Source organism: Hypanus sabinus, chromosome 12 (genome assembly GCF_030144855.1).
Source record: "Hypanus sabinus isolate sHypSab1 chromosome 12, sHypSab1.hap1, whole genome shotgun sequence".
In the NCBI taxonomy this organism is placed as follows: domain Eukaryota; kingdom Metazoa; phylum Chordata; class Chondrichthyes; order Myliobatiformes; family Dasyatidae; genus Hypanus; species Hypanus sabinus.
Genome location: NC_082717.1, coordinates 110,076,017 through 110,093,882, shown reverse-complemented (window position 1 = coordinate 110,093,882; position 17,866 = coordinate 110,076,017). Strand labels below are relative to the sequence as shown.

Sequence of the window (17,866 nt, the reverse complement as noted above, 5' to 3'; positions counted from 1 at the left end):
TTGGATCTAAGGAGTGAATTTTATCAAGATACCCATGAGAGAATCTGACGAAGAGGAGACAGCTCCTTGGATTCTTTCAGTTTGAAAGAATGCCCCAGGGCATCTCAGGAGCACTGGCAACTTTTCAACATGTCATGAAAAAGATTGTTGGAGACACAAACTTGCTTGAGGTACCTGTGCACTTGGAAGATCTCAGTGTTCAGGTCCACGCTGGAGAACAATGAGGCAAGGCTACTGAAGGTGCTAGTCCACCTGAAAGTGGAAGGGTTAAAACTGTCACTGGACAAGTGCCAGTTCTGTAAGACGTCAGTCAGCTATGTTAAACGTAGTCTCACAGGATGGAGTGGCTACCGATCCATCCAAGATAGAGGCAGTGACCATGTGGCCAAGGACCAAGAATGTGAGTTACTGAGATTCTGTGGGTACTACCAGAGGTTCACAAAGGTCTACTCCAGAGGAAGCTACCCTTTGAATCAGCTTCTGTGTGGTTAACATTCCTTGGGGAAGAAAGGAAGGAGAACGAAAGGGAAAGAAGGCAAGGTTTATCTTAGACGTTCGGAACCTTACGGGGAAAGTCAGGATGCAAAGCGTGACAAGGCTTTTCAACTGCTAAAAGAGTTGCTGACTAAAGCACCTATGCTTGCCTTTGCAAACTTCCATTTGCCATATGTACGGCATACAGACACCAGCCCTGAGGCCTTAGGTGGTGGTCTATTATCAGGACCAAGGTAAAGGGTTGAGACCCGTTGCTTTAGAGTAGCTAGAGTTTGTCACCGTCCAAGCAAAACCACCCTACACTCAAATTGGAGTTTCTGGGATTGAACTGTGCAGTGGTGGATAAATCAAGTCTATATGGTGCCAAATTTGAGGTGAGGACTGACAATAATCCACTCACTTATATCCTGGCCTCGGTGATATTGGATGCACTGGTTGGAAGTGTAGTCTGCTTATGATTTCAGCCAGAGAGTTAGAACACTGATGTGGATGTGTTGTTCCAATGTTCGTGTGAGGTGCTAGAAACGGATGGAGACAGGGAGTCCGTTCCTGCCTCTGGTATTAAAGCCATTGCCAGTTTTCCACAGTATGGAAAACAGAGGCAGGGTTAGGTATGATAGAGCTGTGGATCATTTGGGAGCTTCCAGTCGTGGCATTCCACAAGCATATTGTTCCTGCCTTGAGTCCTGTGCAATTAGCAGCAGCCCAGCGAGATGAAACTATTTGGTCATCGATTGTCAAAGGGGATATGGCCCAAGTTGAGAAGACAAAACACCCTACCATACCCCTACTGATGAGAAACTGAGATAAAATGGAGCCAAGGAACAAAGTTTTATACAGGGTCACATCTCCTCCAGACAGACCTCGGCATTCCCAGTTGGTTTCACCTGAGAAGTACCGGAGGATTGGACTAATCACTTCACAATGACGCAGGTCATTTGGGGTTTGTCAAGTCCTAGGGATTGGTCCAAGACTGGTTCTATTGGCCTGAGGGTGAACAGTACCGTAAGTTGTGCATCCAATGTACTCGGAAGAAGACGCTGCCTACGAAAGTTGCTCCATTATCTCATTTACAGAGTATGAGACCACTTGATTTAGCGAGCATGGATTTCCTCTCCAAAGAGCCTGATTTCAGCAACGCTGCAAATGTCTTGGTCATCACTGATCACCGCACCAGATATGTTCTGACCTTCCCCACAAAGGATCAGAGAGCAGCCACAGTTGCCAAAGTGTTATGGGAGAAGTATTTTGTTCATTATGGCCTCCCAAGAAGGATACAGTGATCAGGGAAGGGATTCTGAGTCACGAGTTACTGGGCATGCTTGGAGTCAAGAAGACGAGGACCACGCCATATCACCCTCAGCCTGAAAGGTTCAACTGGACATGCTTGGAACCCTGGGTGCCAACTAAAAGAACAAGTAGAGTCAGCATACTGGCCATTGGTACACTGCTATAACTTACACAGAATGAAGCTACTGGCTACTCGCCATTCTATTTGATGTTCGGAGATGAAGAAAGATTACCTGTAGGTCTCTGTCTTGGAGCCTGCGGTGAAGACTTGATGCAGAAGATATATCTCAAGCATATGTCTGACATGAAGAAAGAACTGCATACAGCTTATGAGCTAGCAGCAGTTTCTGCTACAAAGCAAAACCTTCTTACACACAGAAGGTAAAGAGCGGTTGTAGATGGGTCATATTCTGCATGGAGGTCGGTGACCAGTGGTGTGCCTCAGGGATCTTTTCTGGGACCCTTTCTCTTTGTGATTTTTATAAATGACCTAGATGAGGAAGTGGAGGGATGGGTTAGTACATTTGCTGATGGCACAAAGGTTGAGGGTGTTGTGGATAGTGTGGAGGGCTGTCGAGGGTTACAGCAGGACATTGATAGGATGCTGAGAAGTGGCAGATGGAGTTCAACCCAGATAAGTGTGAGGTTGTTCATTTTGGTAAGTCAAATATGATGGTAGAATATAGTTTTAATGGTAAGACTGCTGGAGGATCACAGGGATCTTGGGTTTGTGTCCATAGGACACTCAAAGCTGCTGAGCAGGTTGACTGTGTTGTTAAGAAGGCATATGGTGCATTGGCCTTCACCAACCGTGGGATTGAGTTCAAGAGCCGAGAGGTAATGTTACAGGTATAAAGGACCCTGGTCAGACCCCACTTGGAGTACTGTGCTCAGTTGTGGTCACCTCACTACGGGAAGGATGTGGAAACCATAGAAAGGGTGCAGAGGAGATTTACAAGGATGTTGTCTGGATTGGGGAGCATGCCTTATGAGAACAGGTTGAATGAACTCAGCCTTTTCTCCTTTGAGCAACGGAGGATGAGAGGTGACTTGATAGAGGTGTATAAGATGATGTGAGGCATTGATTATGTGTGACAGTCAGTGGCTTTTTCCCAGGGCTTAAATGGCTAACATGAGAGGGCACAGTCTTCAGGTGCTTGGAAGTAGGTACAGAGGAAATGTCAGGGGTAAGATTTTTTTTTAAACGCAGAGAGTGGTGAGTGTGTGGAATGGGCTGCCGGCAACGGTGGTGGAGGCAGATACGATAGGGTCTTTTAAGAGACTCCTGGATAGGTACATGGAGCTTAGAAAAATAGACAGCTATGGGTAACCTGAGGTAATTTTTAAAGTAAGTACATGTTCAGCATAGGACTGTGGGCCGAAGGGCCTGTATTGTGCTGTAGGTTTTCTATGTTTCTATGAATACAGTACAGACTCAGAGGATGAGGGAATGGGAGTGTAGTTTGCTTTACCTTATGCAACTCCCCAAGAACTGACCCAGATGTGGACAAGCAGATGTGATAATAGACAGCGAGAGAAAATTGGGTTCCAATATAACGGAGGATGAAACTGGGTTCAGCCTGGAGGCCAGGGGACGTAAGTCACAGGAAGGTACGAGTGACAGACGGGGGGATGCATCTCCAAGTAAAGCAGCAGTCACAAGAAGTGCCTGAGGCTGAAAAAGGTCTCAGAGAGTCAGGAAACCCCCAAATCGGCTGGCATATGATGTTCCGGGGAAACAAGAATGCTACTGCCACTTACAAATGGATTGGAGGTGCTGAAATCATGAAATTCATTTGAATACTGTTTTACTAATAATGGTTTAATAACTTCCAAAGTCATGAGGACATAGCTATTTTTGGTGGGAGGAGAATGTAATGCTCTGGTTAAGATTTCTACTGCTATGCTGTGAGATATCTTATTTTCACAGTTTTCTATAAAAGCTGCACGTCCTGCTGGGTAGACAGTTTTGGCTTCGGCTAAAGATAAGGAACCATGTTGTCCAACTTAGGAATGTTGTGTCAGCCAATCGGGATTGTGGGATGGGAGAGAAGGCTCTAGAGAGATGGGCAAGAAGGGATTTCTGAAGGACAGTAGTCTGGTTTGGGATCTTTTGGCGGAGTGGGGGATGCCGAGAGAAGAGCACCAGGGGAGACGCTTGGAGAATCCATCCGTGGGGAGACCCTATTGCAAGGAGTGCTTCGTGAGGCAGCGGATTCCAAGAAGGGAAGTTCTACCTGCGGTTGGTGATCAGAATTCAGTCCTGTGAGTAAGTGATACACCAGCTACTACAGAAATGCACTCCAATCTTTATGTGTACACTTAGACTGGTCTAACTGTAATGGGCCCTTTTCAATTTCCTTTTCTTTCTTTTGATAAAGTTTAAAATTGGCAAATATACTTTCTTCAGAATTTTATGCTCATATACAATCTGTCATTTCTGAGCAACTGACAGCTGTGTATGGGCAGTATTTACACTATTTACAAGCATTCGCTCAAATCGAGGTTCATTAATGCCGACAGCGGCCTGTCTCCCAAACCATCCAGGTGAAGCAGACGGGCACCCCGCTCATGCTGTGAGAGGCCAAAGGTCTCTATGAGCAGTGCTTTGAATGCCGCATATTTGTCTTCTTCTGGGGGCGACTGTATGAAATCCTCAACCTGGGCGGCTGTCTCCTGGTCAAGGGAGCTCACCACGTAATAGTAACTCGTGGAATCAGAAGATATCTGCCGAATCTGGAACTGGGCTTCTGCTTGGTCAAACTACACGCGTGGTCACAGCGTCCAGAAAGTTGTTAGTTTTAGCGAAACTGCATGAACAGATGAAGAGTCAATCATCTTTGGTCTAAATCCCGTTTGGACCATCGGGGTCACCAATGTGGCGATGTGCTACACACAGAGATGAAATAATGACACGCAGTCTGTAAGTTGCACTTGAGACTAGTTTATTCAAACTTCGCGGCACTGGCTTTTACGCAGTTCCATTCTCGCCCTCACCGGGCGGAAGTGGCATCAGAGGTGCATTACAAAAGTCTCTTCTCGTGCGCGGGCTTTCTCCCCTTGCTGGGGAAGAAGGCGGCCCAGCGCCAGTTTGGGGCTGGCCTCTCTGCCGACGCGCGCACCATTTTGTGAGCCGGTTCGCCTGCGTAGAAAGTGGGTCGCCACAGTTCCTTTAATTGGAACATCACGCCATTCCCGTTTGTTTGAGCACCAAATCATTCCGATCCTAGATGTGTATTACTTAATAAAGGTGGCCTTTTCACCACTGAATCAAGTGGCTGTTAGCAAAGTAGCTAATGAGCCAAGCTGGTGTACGAGCTCCGGAGAGAAGGCTGCAATTCTCAAATAGCCCAGTGACCTATGAGGTTCTCCCAGAAGAAACAGCCCACTTATCATAGGGTAACTGCCAAGTCTTTTTACTGGTTCACACGGTCTCTCTGCACTTCTGTTAGAAAGACAGTATATACAGTGCCTTCCTATTTGCTATCCCCGCCCTGCACAAGTTAATCAGCTGGTAATATATCTTCACTGAGGCTTTCAGGACATTCAGAAAGCCTTTTATTAGTTTCTCTGAACTATCAGGTATTGCTAGCTATTATGGAACATTTCAGCAGTGTGGTATCTGATGTGTGGGAGTTGGTGCCTGCCAGTCTAGGCTGGTTGAGTGCTATCAGAGCCCAGGTGTTGGAGATGTTGGCCTGGAAGATGATGCTAACATTGATTTGCCTATCTTGATAATGAACTTAGAAGATTTCACAGAGGCAACAAAATTCCTCATTACGTTTCCTGTTTCCTCAAGCCTGGACAGGAGGTATTCAGATTCAGATTAAATTATTTATATGTGCATTGAAATATACAGTGAAATATGTTGTTTGCCTTAACAACGACACAAGCTAAGGATGTGCTGGAGACAGCCTGAAAGTGTCACACACATTCCAGTGCAAAAGTGGTGTGCACATCACAATGTTCAGCAGAACAACACAAGCACCAATAACAACAAACTCAACAGTATCAAAACAAGGTGCTTTTCCACTCTCCCAGACAGATACATTGCCAGGCGCCAACCCCAGGACAGGCCACCCCTGGGCCTCCGACTTCCAGTCCTTGGCTATACACCCTCGGCCATTGGGCCTCCAACCACAGTTACAGGATGATACAGGGCTTCAACCTTGAGGCCTCTACATCCTGACTTGCCGACTTTGGTCTTTGATCTCTGGACTCAGCAAATCAACAGCAGCTTCCCTGTTACCTTTACTCTCTCAGGTGCCCATCAACTCACCCCATGCACAATTCTGCTTGCACATCCCCCTCATCTCCTCCTTGAGCTCTGAGACAGCATCACTACCCACTGCATTATTGTACCCCGTCTGTACATTTTCCACATCTCCGATGACTACAGAAGGTTGGGATCATGGCTGCTCAATAAGCCATTGAGCTTTGTACTAGGTCTTAGGTCTTGGTTTTTGGACAGGCAGTTATAAACCCCACTGGTACAATTATTTACTCAAGGGGCAGCTTCTGAGATACAGGAGATCACTCACATTGAACAGGATATGGCCATGGACCTCAATTGCTGGGAGGGCTGGAGGCAGGGTTGGTAGAGAACCTCTGGCATCCAAATGTTCAAGATCCATTCAGGAATGGAATTCCATTAAGGAATCAATTATGACTTTACGCTCAGCTTCCAAATATGAAAATAACATTCAGTATCTCCACAGTGTGGCTCACTGACTTGAAACTGAGAGTGATCGTGGCTCTGCAGTCAAAGCTCTGTAGACTTCCTTAACCCAATTTGTTAGGGGTGGGGTGCAATAATGCAATGAGGAAAATTGTGGTCGGTGGAAAGATGCCGCTTTACCAGTCTAGACTGGGAAAGGATCTGTGCATGACTTGGTTAGGATCACAGCTTGCATACACTTGGACCAAAGTGTGAATAGCCATGATTTTTTGGGAAGCATTTGAGAACTGAAAGTTTCTAAAGTGTTAAAAGTGGCTGACAATGTCCCTGCCCTCATTAAGCCTATCTGGGAAGCTTTAAAAGTCCTCAAAAGACTACCTCTGTACTTGGCCAGATTAATCTGGAAAAACCAAATAGCCTCCATACTGCAAGGGAATACGATGGGGAGAACAAGAATATCGAGGAGGTGGAGACTGACAGAGGGAAAACGTGCCATGTATAAATGAGAAAGCGGGTTGAAGGAAGGGAAAATTAGAGGGAAAGTAGAAATTGAGCCCAGAAAATAATTCTTATCTATCCAACACCTTCTGATTATCTCTTACCTTCCAAACATCTGAGGAAGTAAACAAATTTCACCTCGGCAGGTGATTCAATCCACCTCGTGCTGGGAGTGCTCTGGCACTGACTGCTGAAACTCATTCAAGAGCTAATGCAAGGCAGGGCAACAGACTCTGAGTAGGGTGTGCAAAAGGGGAAAGACAAGGGTTGGAAAAAGAAGAAGGGCATAAAGAGACATTGTGTGGAAGAGGACTTTAGCTCCGAAACCATATTAGCTTAATCATAAAGGGAAGTAAACATCTGTAGAGGCCAAGTCATTGGGTATATTTAAAGCAGAGGGTATTAAAGGCTAGGGGAGAGGCAGGAGAATGGGGTTGAGAGGGATAATAAATCAGCCATGATGGAATGGCCAAATGGCCTAATTCTGCTCTAATATCTTAAAGTAAACAACTATCTTAAAAGTACTTTGCAATTGGAGCACAAAAACAACATAGCACAATGTTAATTGAAGACCTTGCCTACCTCCAGACATCACTGCCTTTAGAAAATAAAGACGATTTGATAACTTCTGGTGCCATCCAAGCATAGGTTCCTGCAGCACTCATTTTTGTTGTTTTATGCCACTCCCTGGCCAAGCCAAAATCCGTGATCTTCAGTGTTTTGTTAGCTAAGTCATCATTCTCAATCTTCTCCAGTAACAAAACTAGGGTGATAGGGATGTGGGAAAGAGACATAAGAAACAGCATGAGCATACCCAACCTCAAAGTTAATTTATTATCATCGCACATATATGTTATTTATTTATTTACAGCACCTTGCAGAAATCTTAGGCATGCTAGATTTTTTATCTGGTTTCAGATGGTATGCCCTCCGGAGAGCCCAGATCACAACATCAAGTCTGCCTGAGGTTACCTGCAGAGATAGAAGCAAGCTAGACACCCAAAGCCCACAGAAGAACTGTGGCAAGTTCTCCAAGATGACAGGAACAACTTACCAGCTGATTTTCTTATAAAACTGCACAATAGTGTCTCTCAGAGAACTGATGCAGTTTTAAAGGCAAAACATGGTCACACTACGTACTGATTTGAATTAATTTTTTCCTGTTTACTGCTCTTTATAGTTAATCTTTTGATATTTAGAAACTTTTCAATTCCTTACTTTTGAAAGCATCTTTGCTTTACAGAACTTTGTGAATCGTGCCTTAGCATTTTGCTTAGTGCAGTATTTAGTGACGTAGTGCGGAGTGGTCCTTTGAGCCACATTGCCCAAGCAACCCCGACAAACCTGATTACCCCTGACCTAGTCACAGGACAATTTGCAATAACCATCTTCCGACTGTGGACGGAAACCAGAGGACCCACGCATTCCGGGAGAAGGCATGCAGAGAATCCTCACAAAACAGCGCCGGAATTGAACTCTGAATTCTGGAGTGCCTCAAGCTGTAATGGCTCGTATTGTCACCATACATAACCAAGACTCATTTTCGTGCAGGTAATCACATCAAAAAGAAGAATCGCAATAAAATCAATGAAAGATCACACACCCAACAAGACGGACAAGAACCAATATGCAAAAAAAAAGTCTGTGCAAATGCAAATAACTTTACTGAATCCAGTACAGACAGTAAATCTGATTACACCCTATCCAAAATAGCACATTTGTCTGGACAAAGACAAATTATATTGAATATACACTGAGTGGCCATTTTAATAGGTACAGGAGCGGAACAAACTGTGGTCTTCTGCTGTTGTAGCCCATACACTTCAAGGTTGTGTTGTGTGCGATCAGAGATGCTCTTCTGTTGTTATCTGAGTTACTGTCACCTTCCTGTCAGCTTGAAGTAGTCTAGACATTCTCCTTTGACCTCTGCCCATAAAACTGCCGTGTTTCTCACACTATCTCTGTAAATTCTAAAGACTGTTGTGCGTGAAAATCCCAGGAGATCAGTGGTTTCTAAGATACTCAAACCACCCCACCAGGCACCGACACTGTCCAAGTCACTTAGATCAGATCACTTTCTCATTCTGATATTTGATTTGCACAACTGAACCTCTTGACCATGTCTGCATGCTTTTATGCACTGAGTTGCTGCCACATGATTGGCTGATTAGATGTTTGCATTAACGAGCAGGTGTAAAGTGGCCACTGAATGAATGTGATCGATGTTAGCACAGAAATGGAACATAAACACTTCTGCAGATGCTAGTCTGAATCAACCCCATGTTCCACAAAGCAATACAACAAGTCACTTCAGTATTTAAATTGGGCTCAATGGTATTTTCAGGATGGTGACATATCCTTTAAACATGGCCTAGCTCTTTGGAGAGAACAAAAGAATAACCGAATTTTGTTCTGCAGTTTAATCCAGGTTCCAGGCTCCCAGGGAATGTGCAATTTCTCTTATTATAGTGAAGCTGCGCTGATTAAATTGACCAGAAGCATTCATCTTTATTTTATTTAGTTAGAGATACAGTGCGGAACAAGACCTTCTGGCCCAATGAGCCTCACCATCTAACAACCCAACTATTTAAGCCTAGCCTAATCACAAGATGATTTATAATGACCAAATAACCTACTAATCTGTACTTCCTTGGAAGGTGTCTCATTTTGTTGAATAAAACACTTCTGCATCCACTAGCTTCAGTGTCTCTCTGATGACTTTGTTCACGTTACCACACACACAATATTAGACCTTTGTTCTAATTCTGTTTACTTGTGTAACTTCCTTCATTTTTCTTGTGAATGTTTTGTGGTTGCTGCTATGTATCTATAATGCTTTGGCAAGTAAGTTTTTCATTGCACCTGTCCCAGACAGGCACTCTATTTATTTATTGGGATAAAGCATGGAGTAAATCCTTCTGGCCCTTCGAGCTGTGCTGCCCAGCAATCCCCTCGTTTAGCCCAAGCCTAATCACAGGACAATTTACAATGCCCAATTAACCTACTATCCAGTACATCTCTGGAACGTGGAAGGAAAGCCTTGCGGTCAAGGGGAGAACGTACAAACTCTTTACAGGCAGCGGCGGGATATGAACCCGGATTGCTGGTACAGTGTGCAGTGAACTCAACTTATTTCCAAGAACAAAAGGGCATAGGTTCAAGGCTAAAGAGGAGAGGACCAGAGGGGCCACTTTTTCACCCCGAGGATCTCTGTATATGGAACAAGCTGCCAGAGGAAGTGGATGAGACCGGTACATTAATAGGAAAGGGTTAAAGGGAAATGGGCCAAACATTGGCTGCCTTTCATAGGCAGCTTGGTCAGCCGGAACCAAATAGGCCAAAGGGCCTGTTTCCACAATGTTTGACTCTGGTATTCAAGTCCTTGTTATGCTTTTGGGTTGCACTGTAAAGGATGTTAACATAGAAACTAAATGGCACCTCCAATTAACAAAGAAACAGACTACACCAGCACGTAGAAACTGGCTTATTTGTCACATGTTTACCAAATCATTCACCGAAATGCGCCATTTTGCATCAATGACCGACGCAGTCTCCAAGACATCTTGGAGGTGTTGCCATTCTTCCAGCATTAACGTAGCAGACCACAACTCACTAACTCTAATTTGTACATCTTTACCAAGTAGTCAGGCTGATTAACACCTCAACCCACTAACCCCCAAACAACTTTATCATTTCCTGTCAGTCGCCTTATATAGACAGTCCTGTGCCTAGCGTCACTTTATGGACTTACAATCAATCTATGTAAGCTATCTTATGTATGTATATTTATTATGTTCTTTATTTTTATTTTGCGCTGCATTGGATCCAGGGTGAGAATTATTTTGTTCCCCTTCTCTCATGTACTGAAAATGGCATTAAACAATCTTGAATCCTCGCACTGTGGAAAGAAACCAGTGCACCTGGGGGCGGGGGGGGGGGGGGGGAACCTTCACAATCCCTTTTCAGACAATGGCAGAAGTGACCACTGGAGCGGTCAGGCCCCAAAACCACACTGCAAGACCAGCCAGCGCACCTGGACAACTCTACTGCAAAACAATCAGCAGCGAACACCATTCACAAAATATATATTTGCATAGAATGGAATGAGCATTTAATTCGGTGGGAAAACATTGCAAATCCCCCATCAGCAACCCAATATACAACAAAAGAAATAGTCCAGTCTTCTCTGCGCTGCTTTCAAAAGGCTGTTAACTCATGGAATTGTCATCCTAAATAAATAAAGTGAAGTGCCCCATCTAGCACACCAGATAACAGTATATGCTGTCAACAGTACAACCAAAGAATGTTATCCTTTTATCAAACTTCCCAGATCAATACGCCTGCTTGCCTTGCTCTGGTTCACCACTGTTTAAACTGCAAACAAGGTCTGTTTTGTAACACTTATCTCAAAAGTCAATACCATTCAGGGGAGATCTGCATTCCATTCCAGTCTGCTGTTCAATCTCAAGATACTTAATTAGTAGTTTGAGACTAATGAGATAATTAGAGAACTCTGGTGCCGCTCTCAATATTTTGCAAAATTATCCCAGGGCACCAAAACTTATTTTGGAGTCAAAACAGGGATATATCATCTATAAATATGCTGACTATTGGCAAAATTTCAGGTGATAAGAGGCTGTATCAGAGCAAGATACATTGTCTAGATAAATGGTGTCACAGCAACAACCTTGCATTCAGCACCAATAAAACCAAAGAACATATAGAGAACTTCAGAAAGGGTAAGACCAGAGAACACACACAGAGCCTCATAGAGGGATCATAACCATATAACAATCACAGCACGGAAACAGGCCATCTCGGCCCTCCTAGTCTGTGCCGAACTCTTAATCTCACCTAGTCCCACCTACCCGCACTCAGCCCATAACCCTCCACTCCTTTCCTGTCCATATACCTATCCAATTTTACCTTAAATGACACAACTGAACTGGCCTCTACTACTTCTACAGGAAGCTCATTCCACACAGCTATCACTCTCTGAGTAAAGAAATACCCCCTCGTGTTTCCCTTAAACTTCTGCCCCCTAACTCTCAAATCATGTCCTCTCGTTTGAATCTCCCCTACTCTCAATAGAAACAGCCTATTCACGTCAACTCTATCTATCCCTCTCAAAATTTTAAATACCTCGATCAAATCCCCCCTCAACCTTCTACGCTCCAATGAATAGAGACCTAACTTGTTCAACCTTTCTCTGTAACTTAAGTGCTGAAACCCAGGTAACATCCTAGTAAATCGTCTCTGCACTCTCTCTAATTTATTGATATCTTTCCTATAATTCGGTGACCAGAACTGCACACAATATTCTAAATTTGGCCTTGTACAATTTTAACATTACATTCCAACTTCTGTACTCAATGCTTTGATTTATAAAGGCCAGCGTTCCAAAAGCCTTCTTCACCACCCTATTTACATGAGACTCCACCTTCAGGGAACTATGCACTGTTATTCCTAGATCTCTCTGTTCCACTGCATTCCTCAATGCCCTACCATTTACCCTGTATGTTCTATTTGGATTATTCTTGTGGAAAGAGTGAGCAATTTCAAGTTCCTCGGTGTCAATATCACCGAGGATCTATCCTGATACCAACATATCAGTGCAGCTACAAAGACACCAGACAGTGGCTAGATTTCATTATTAGGAGCTTGATAAGATCTGGTTTCCCACCAAAGACATTCACAAATTTCTACAGATGTAACATGGAGAGCATTCTAACTGTCCGCTTCACCGCCTGGAATGGGAGAGGAGGGTTACTACACAGGATCTAAATAGGCTGCAGAGAATTGTAAACTTAGTCAGCTCCATCATGGGCACTGGTCTCTGAAATATGCAGAACGTCGTCAAGGAGCGATGCTTCAAAAAGGCAGCATCCATCATTAAGGACCCCCATCATCCAGCTCATGCCTGTTCTCACTGTTACCATCAGGGAGGAGGTACAGGAGCCTGAAGACACACACTCAGCGATTCAGGAACAGCTTCTTCCCCTCTGCCATCAGGGAGGAGGTACAGGACCCTGAAGACACACACTCAACGATTCAGGAACAGCTGCTTCCCCTCTGCCATCTGATTTCAGAACAGACATTGATCCCACGAACACGACTTCTTTAGATTTATTTTTACACTACTTATTTAATTGAACTATTTAAATATATATATATTTACTGTAACTCGCACTTTTTTCCTATTATAAATTGCATTGTACTGCCAGAAAGACAACAAATTTCACAATATATGCCGGTGATAATAAACTTGATTCTGATGATAGGTATTTCCTACCTGACTCTGGCTTTGTATTAAATCACTCTGATCACGCCAACAAGAGCATTCAGCTGTTTAGCAATTAACTTCCCACCAACCACTCCAATCTCAATTATTCCTTCTTTCCTTTCTCGTTCACCTCACTACACGACCTTTCTTTAGCCAGAGGGTGGTGAATCTGTGGAATTCATTGACACAGATGGCTGTGGAGACCAAGTCATTGGGATACTTAAACTAGAGGTCGATCGGCTTATGATTAATCAGGGTGTCAAAGCACAAGGGGAGAAGGCAGGAAAATGGGATTGAGAGGGATAATAAATCAGTCATGATGGGACAGCAGAAGACGATGGGCTGAATGGCTTAAATGGCTGGCAGCATGGTAGTGTAGCAGTTAGCACAAAGCTTTAGAGTACAAACGACCTGGGCTCATTTTCCACTGCCTCTGGTTAGAAGTTTGTACAGTTCTCACCATGACTTTCCCCTGGTCATTCCAGTTAACTGATCCTCTGATTAAGCCAAGATGAAACTGGGGAATTGTTGGGTGGTGTGGCTCAAAGGGGTAAGAGAACAAAAGAGGGAGAGAGAAGGTGAGGGAAGTGGGAGAGGGAGGTGTGTGAGAGTGAGTGTCTGTGTTTACATATTCATTCCACACCTGTGGACTCATTTTCAAGCTCTCTACAACTCATGTTAGACCATAATACATAGGAGTAGAATTAGGCCATTCAGCCCATCGAGTCTGCTCCACCATTCCATCATGGCAGATCCCAGATCCCATTCAACCCCATATACTCACCTTCTCGCCATATCCTTTAATGCCCCGACTGGTCAGGAAACTATCAACTTCTGCCTTAACCCACGGACTTGTCACAAGGTGGGGACAAGGGTGCTGGGAGAGGGCCCTCACACAGGACACAAACACGTTTTTCTTAGGTACAATGAAATAGCGTTTATTACTTGCTACACAGAAGATCGGGAAATCGAGGACAAAGAGCAACACGAACCTCGGACTAGGGGACTTGGAAACAGGGAACTGGGACAGCCACAGACCTTGGACTTGGACAGGGGGAGCACGGACAGCCATGGCCATGACTGGGAACCTGGGGACAGGGACCACTGCGGATCTTGGACTTGGAGACTGGGACCTTGATTCACCACCGCCAGACACTTGGATACCATGGATCGCTGCAGCCAGAAACATGGACACCAAAACACAGGACAAGGAATCTTGAACCAGGACTCCTCCTTCAGATCAGGCACCGAGCTGGGACTCTTCTTCGGGGGGTAGACACGGACACTGGGCATGAACGTCGAGTCAGGACTCCACCTTCCACTCAGGCACCGAGCTGGGACTCTTCGAGGGGGGTAGACACGGACACCGGGCATGAACGTCGAGTCAGGACTCCACCTTCCACTCAGACACCGAGCCGGGACTCTTCTTCGGGGGGTAGACACAGACACTGGGCATGACATCGAGCCGGAACTCCGTCTTCAACTCACTCCTGGTAGATTGACCTTGCCCAGACCCACTCCGGTGACGGAAGGTGAATTGCTGGAACTCCGATGCGGGTTGGGTCACTCTGGCGACGGAAGGTGAATTGCTGGTACTCCGATGCGGGCTGGGTCACTCTGGTGACGGAAGGTGAATTGCTGGTACTCCGATGCGGGCTGGGTCACTCTGGTGACGGAAGGTGAATTGCTGGTACTCCGATGCGGGCTGGGTCACTCTGGCGATGGAAGGTGAATTGTTGGTACTCCGATGCGGGCTGGGTCACTCCGGTGACGGAAGGTGAATTGCTGGTACTCCGATGCGGGCTGGGTCACTCTGGTGACGGAAGGTGAATTGCTGGTTCTCCGATGCGGGCTGGGTCGCTCTGGTGACGGAAGGTGAATTGCTGGTACTCCGATGTGGGCTGGGTCACTCTGGTGACGGAAGGTGAATTGATGGTACTCCGATGCGGGCTGGCTGACTCTGGCGACGGAAGGTGAATCGCTGGTACTCCGATGCGGGCTGGGTCACTCTGGCGACGGAAGGTGAATCGCTGGTACTCCGATGTAGGCTGGGTCACTCTGGCGACGAAAGGTGAATTGCTGGTACTCCGATGCGGGCTGGGTCACTCTGGTGACGGAAGGTGAATTGCTGGTACACCGATGCGGGCTGGGTCACTCTGGTGACGGAAGGTGAATAGCTGGTACTCCGATGCGGGCTGGGTCACTCTGGCGACGGAAGGTGAATCGCTGGTACTCCGATGCGGGCTGGATCACTCTGGTGATGGAAGGTGAATCGCTGGTACTCCGATGCGGGCTGGGTCACTCTGACGACGGAAGGTGAATCGCTGGTACTCCGATGCGGGCTGGGTGACTCTGGCGACGGAAGGTGAATAGCTGGTACTCCGATGCGGGCTGGGTCACTCTGGCGACGGAAGGTGAATCGCTGGTACTCCGATGTGGGCTGGGTCACTCTGGCGACGGAAGGTGAATTGCTGGTACTCTGATGCGGGCTGGGTCACTCTGGCGACGGAAGGTGAATTGCTGGTACTCCGATGCGGGCTGGGTCACTCTGGTGACGGAAGGTGAATTGCTGGTACACCGATGCGGGCTGGGTCACTCTGGTGACGGAAGGTGAATTGCTGGTACTCCGATGCGGGCTGGGTCACTCTGGTGACGGAAGGTGAATTGCTGGTACTCCGATGCGGGCTGGGTCACTCCGGCGACGGAAGGTGAATTGTTGGTACTCCGAAGCGGGCTGGGTCACTCCGGTGACGGAAGGTGAATTGCTGGTACTCCGATGCGGGCTGGGTCACTCTGGTGACGGAAGGTGAATTGCTGGTACTCCGATGCGGGCTGGGTCACTCTGGCGACGGAAGGTGAATAGCTGGTACTCCGATGCGGGCTGGGTCGCCCTGGTGACGGAAGGTGAATTGCTGGTACTCCGATGCGGGCTGGGTCACTCTGGTGATGGAAGGTGAATTGCTGGTACTCCGATGCGGGCTGGGTCACTCTGGCGACGGAAGGTGAATTGTTGGTACTCCGATGCGGGCTGGGTCACTCCGGTGACGGAAGGTGAATTGCTGGTACTCCGATGCGGGCTGGGTCACTCCGATGACAGAAGGTGAATTGCTGGTACTCCGATTCGGGCTGGGTCACTCTGGCGACGGAAGGTGAATTGCTGGTACTCCGATGCGGGCTGGATGACTCTGGTGACGGAAGGTGAATTGCTGGTACTCCGATGCGGGCTGGGTCACTCTGGTGACGGAAGGTGAATTGCTGGTACTCCGATGCGGGCTGGGTCACTCTGGCGACGGAAGGTGAATTGCTGGTACTCCGATGCGGGCTGGGTCACTCTGGCGACGGAAGGTGAATTGCTGGTACTCCGATGCGGGCTGGGTCACTCTGGCGACGGAAGGTGAATTGCTGGTACTCCGATGCGGGCTGGGTCACTCTGGCGACGGAAGGTGAATTGCTGGTACTCCGATGCGGGCTGGGTCACTCTGGTGACGGAAGGTGAATCGCCGGTACTCCGATGCGGGCTGGGTCACTCTGGCGACGGAAGGTGAATTGCTGGTACTCCGATGCGGGCTGGGTCACTCTGGCGACGGAAGGTGAATTGTTGGTACTCCGAAGCGGGCTGGGTCACTCCGGTGACGGAAGGTGAATTGCTGGTACTCCGATGCGGGCTGGGTCACTCTGGCGACGGAAGGTGAATAGCTGGTACTCCGATGCGGGCTGGGTCGCCCTGGTGACGGAAGGTGAATTGCTGGTACTCCGATGCGGGCTGGGTCACTCTGGTGATGGAAGGTGAATTGCTGGTACTCCGATGCGGGCTGGGTCACTCTGGCGACGGAAGGTGAATTGTTGGTACTCCGATGCGGGCTGGGTCACTCCGGTGACGGAAGGTGAATTGCTGGTACTCCGATGCGGGCTGGGTCACTCCGATGACAGAAGGTGAATTGCTGGTACTCCGATTCGGGCTGGGTCACTCTGGCGACGGAAGGTGAATTGCTGGTACTCCGATGCGGGCTGGATGACTCTGGTGACGGAAGGTGAATTGCTGGTACTCCGATGCGGGCTGGGTCACTCTGGTGACGGAAGGTGAATTGCTGGTACTCCGATGCGGGCTGGGTCACTCTGGTGACGGAAGGTGAATTGCTGGTACTCCGATGCGGGCTGGGTCACTCCGATGACAGAAGGTGAATTGCTGGTACTCCGATTCGGGCTGGGTCACTCTGGCGACGGAAGGTGAATTGCTGGTACTCCAATGCGGGCTGGGTCACTCTGGTGACGGAAGGTGAATTGCTGGTACTCCGATGCGGGCTGGGTCACTCTGGTGACGGAAGGTGAATTGCTGGTACTCCGATGCGGGCTGGGTCACTCTGGTGACGGAAGGTGAATTGCTGGTACTCCGATGCGGGCTGGGTCACTCTGGTGAAGGAAGGTGAATTGCTGGTACTCCGATGCGGGCTGGGTCACTCTGGCGACGGAAGGTGAATTGCTGGTACTCCGATGCGGGCTGGGTCACTCTGGTGACGGAAGGTGAATTGCTGGTACTCCGATGCGGGCTGGGTCACTCTGGTGACGGAAGGTGAATTGCTGGTACTCCGATGCGGGCTGGGTCACTCTGGCGACGGAAGGTG

General features: G+C 47.3%; 1 protein-coding gene across 1 annotated transcript in view; it reads right to left on the bottom strand.

Moving 5' to 3' along the window:
* Positions 1–17,866, bottom strand: part of LOC132403289 (mitogen-activated protein kinase kinase kinase 21-like) — a 155,563-nt gene that overhangs the window by 52,434 nt on the left and 85,263 nt on the right. Inside the window, exon 2 of the mRNA XM_059986731.1 lies at positions 7,544–7,724. Coding sequence (XP_059842714.1) covers positions 7,544–7,724 — 181 coding nt within the window. The remainder of the gene's footprint in view (positions 1–7,543; positions 7,725–17,866) is intronic.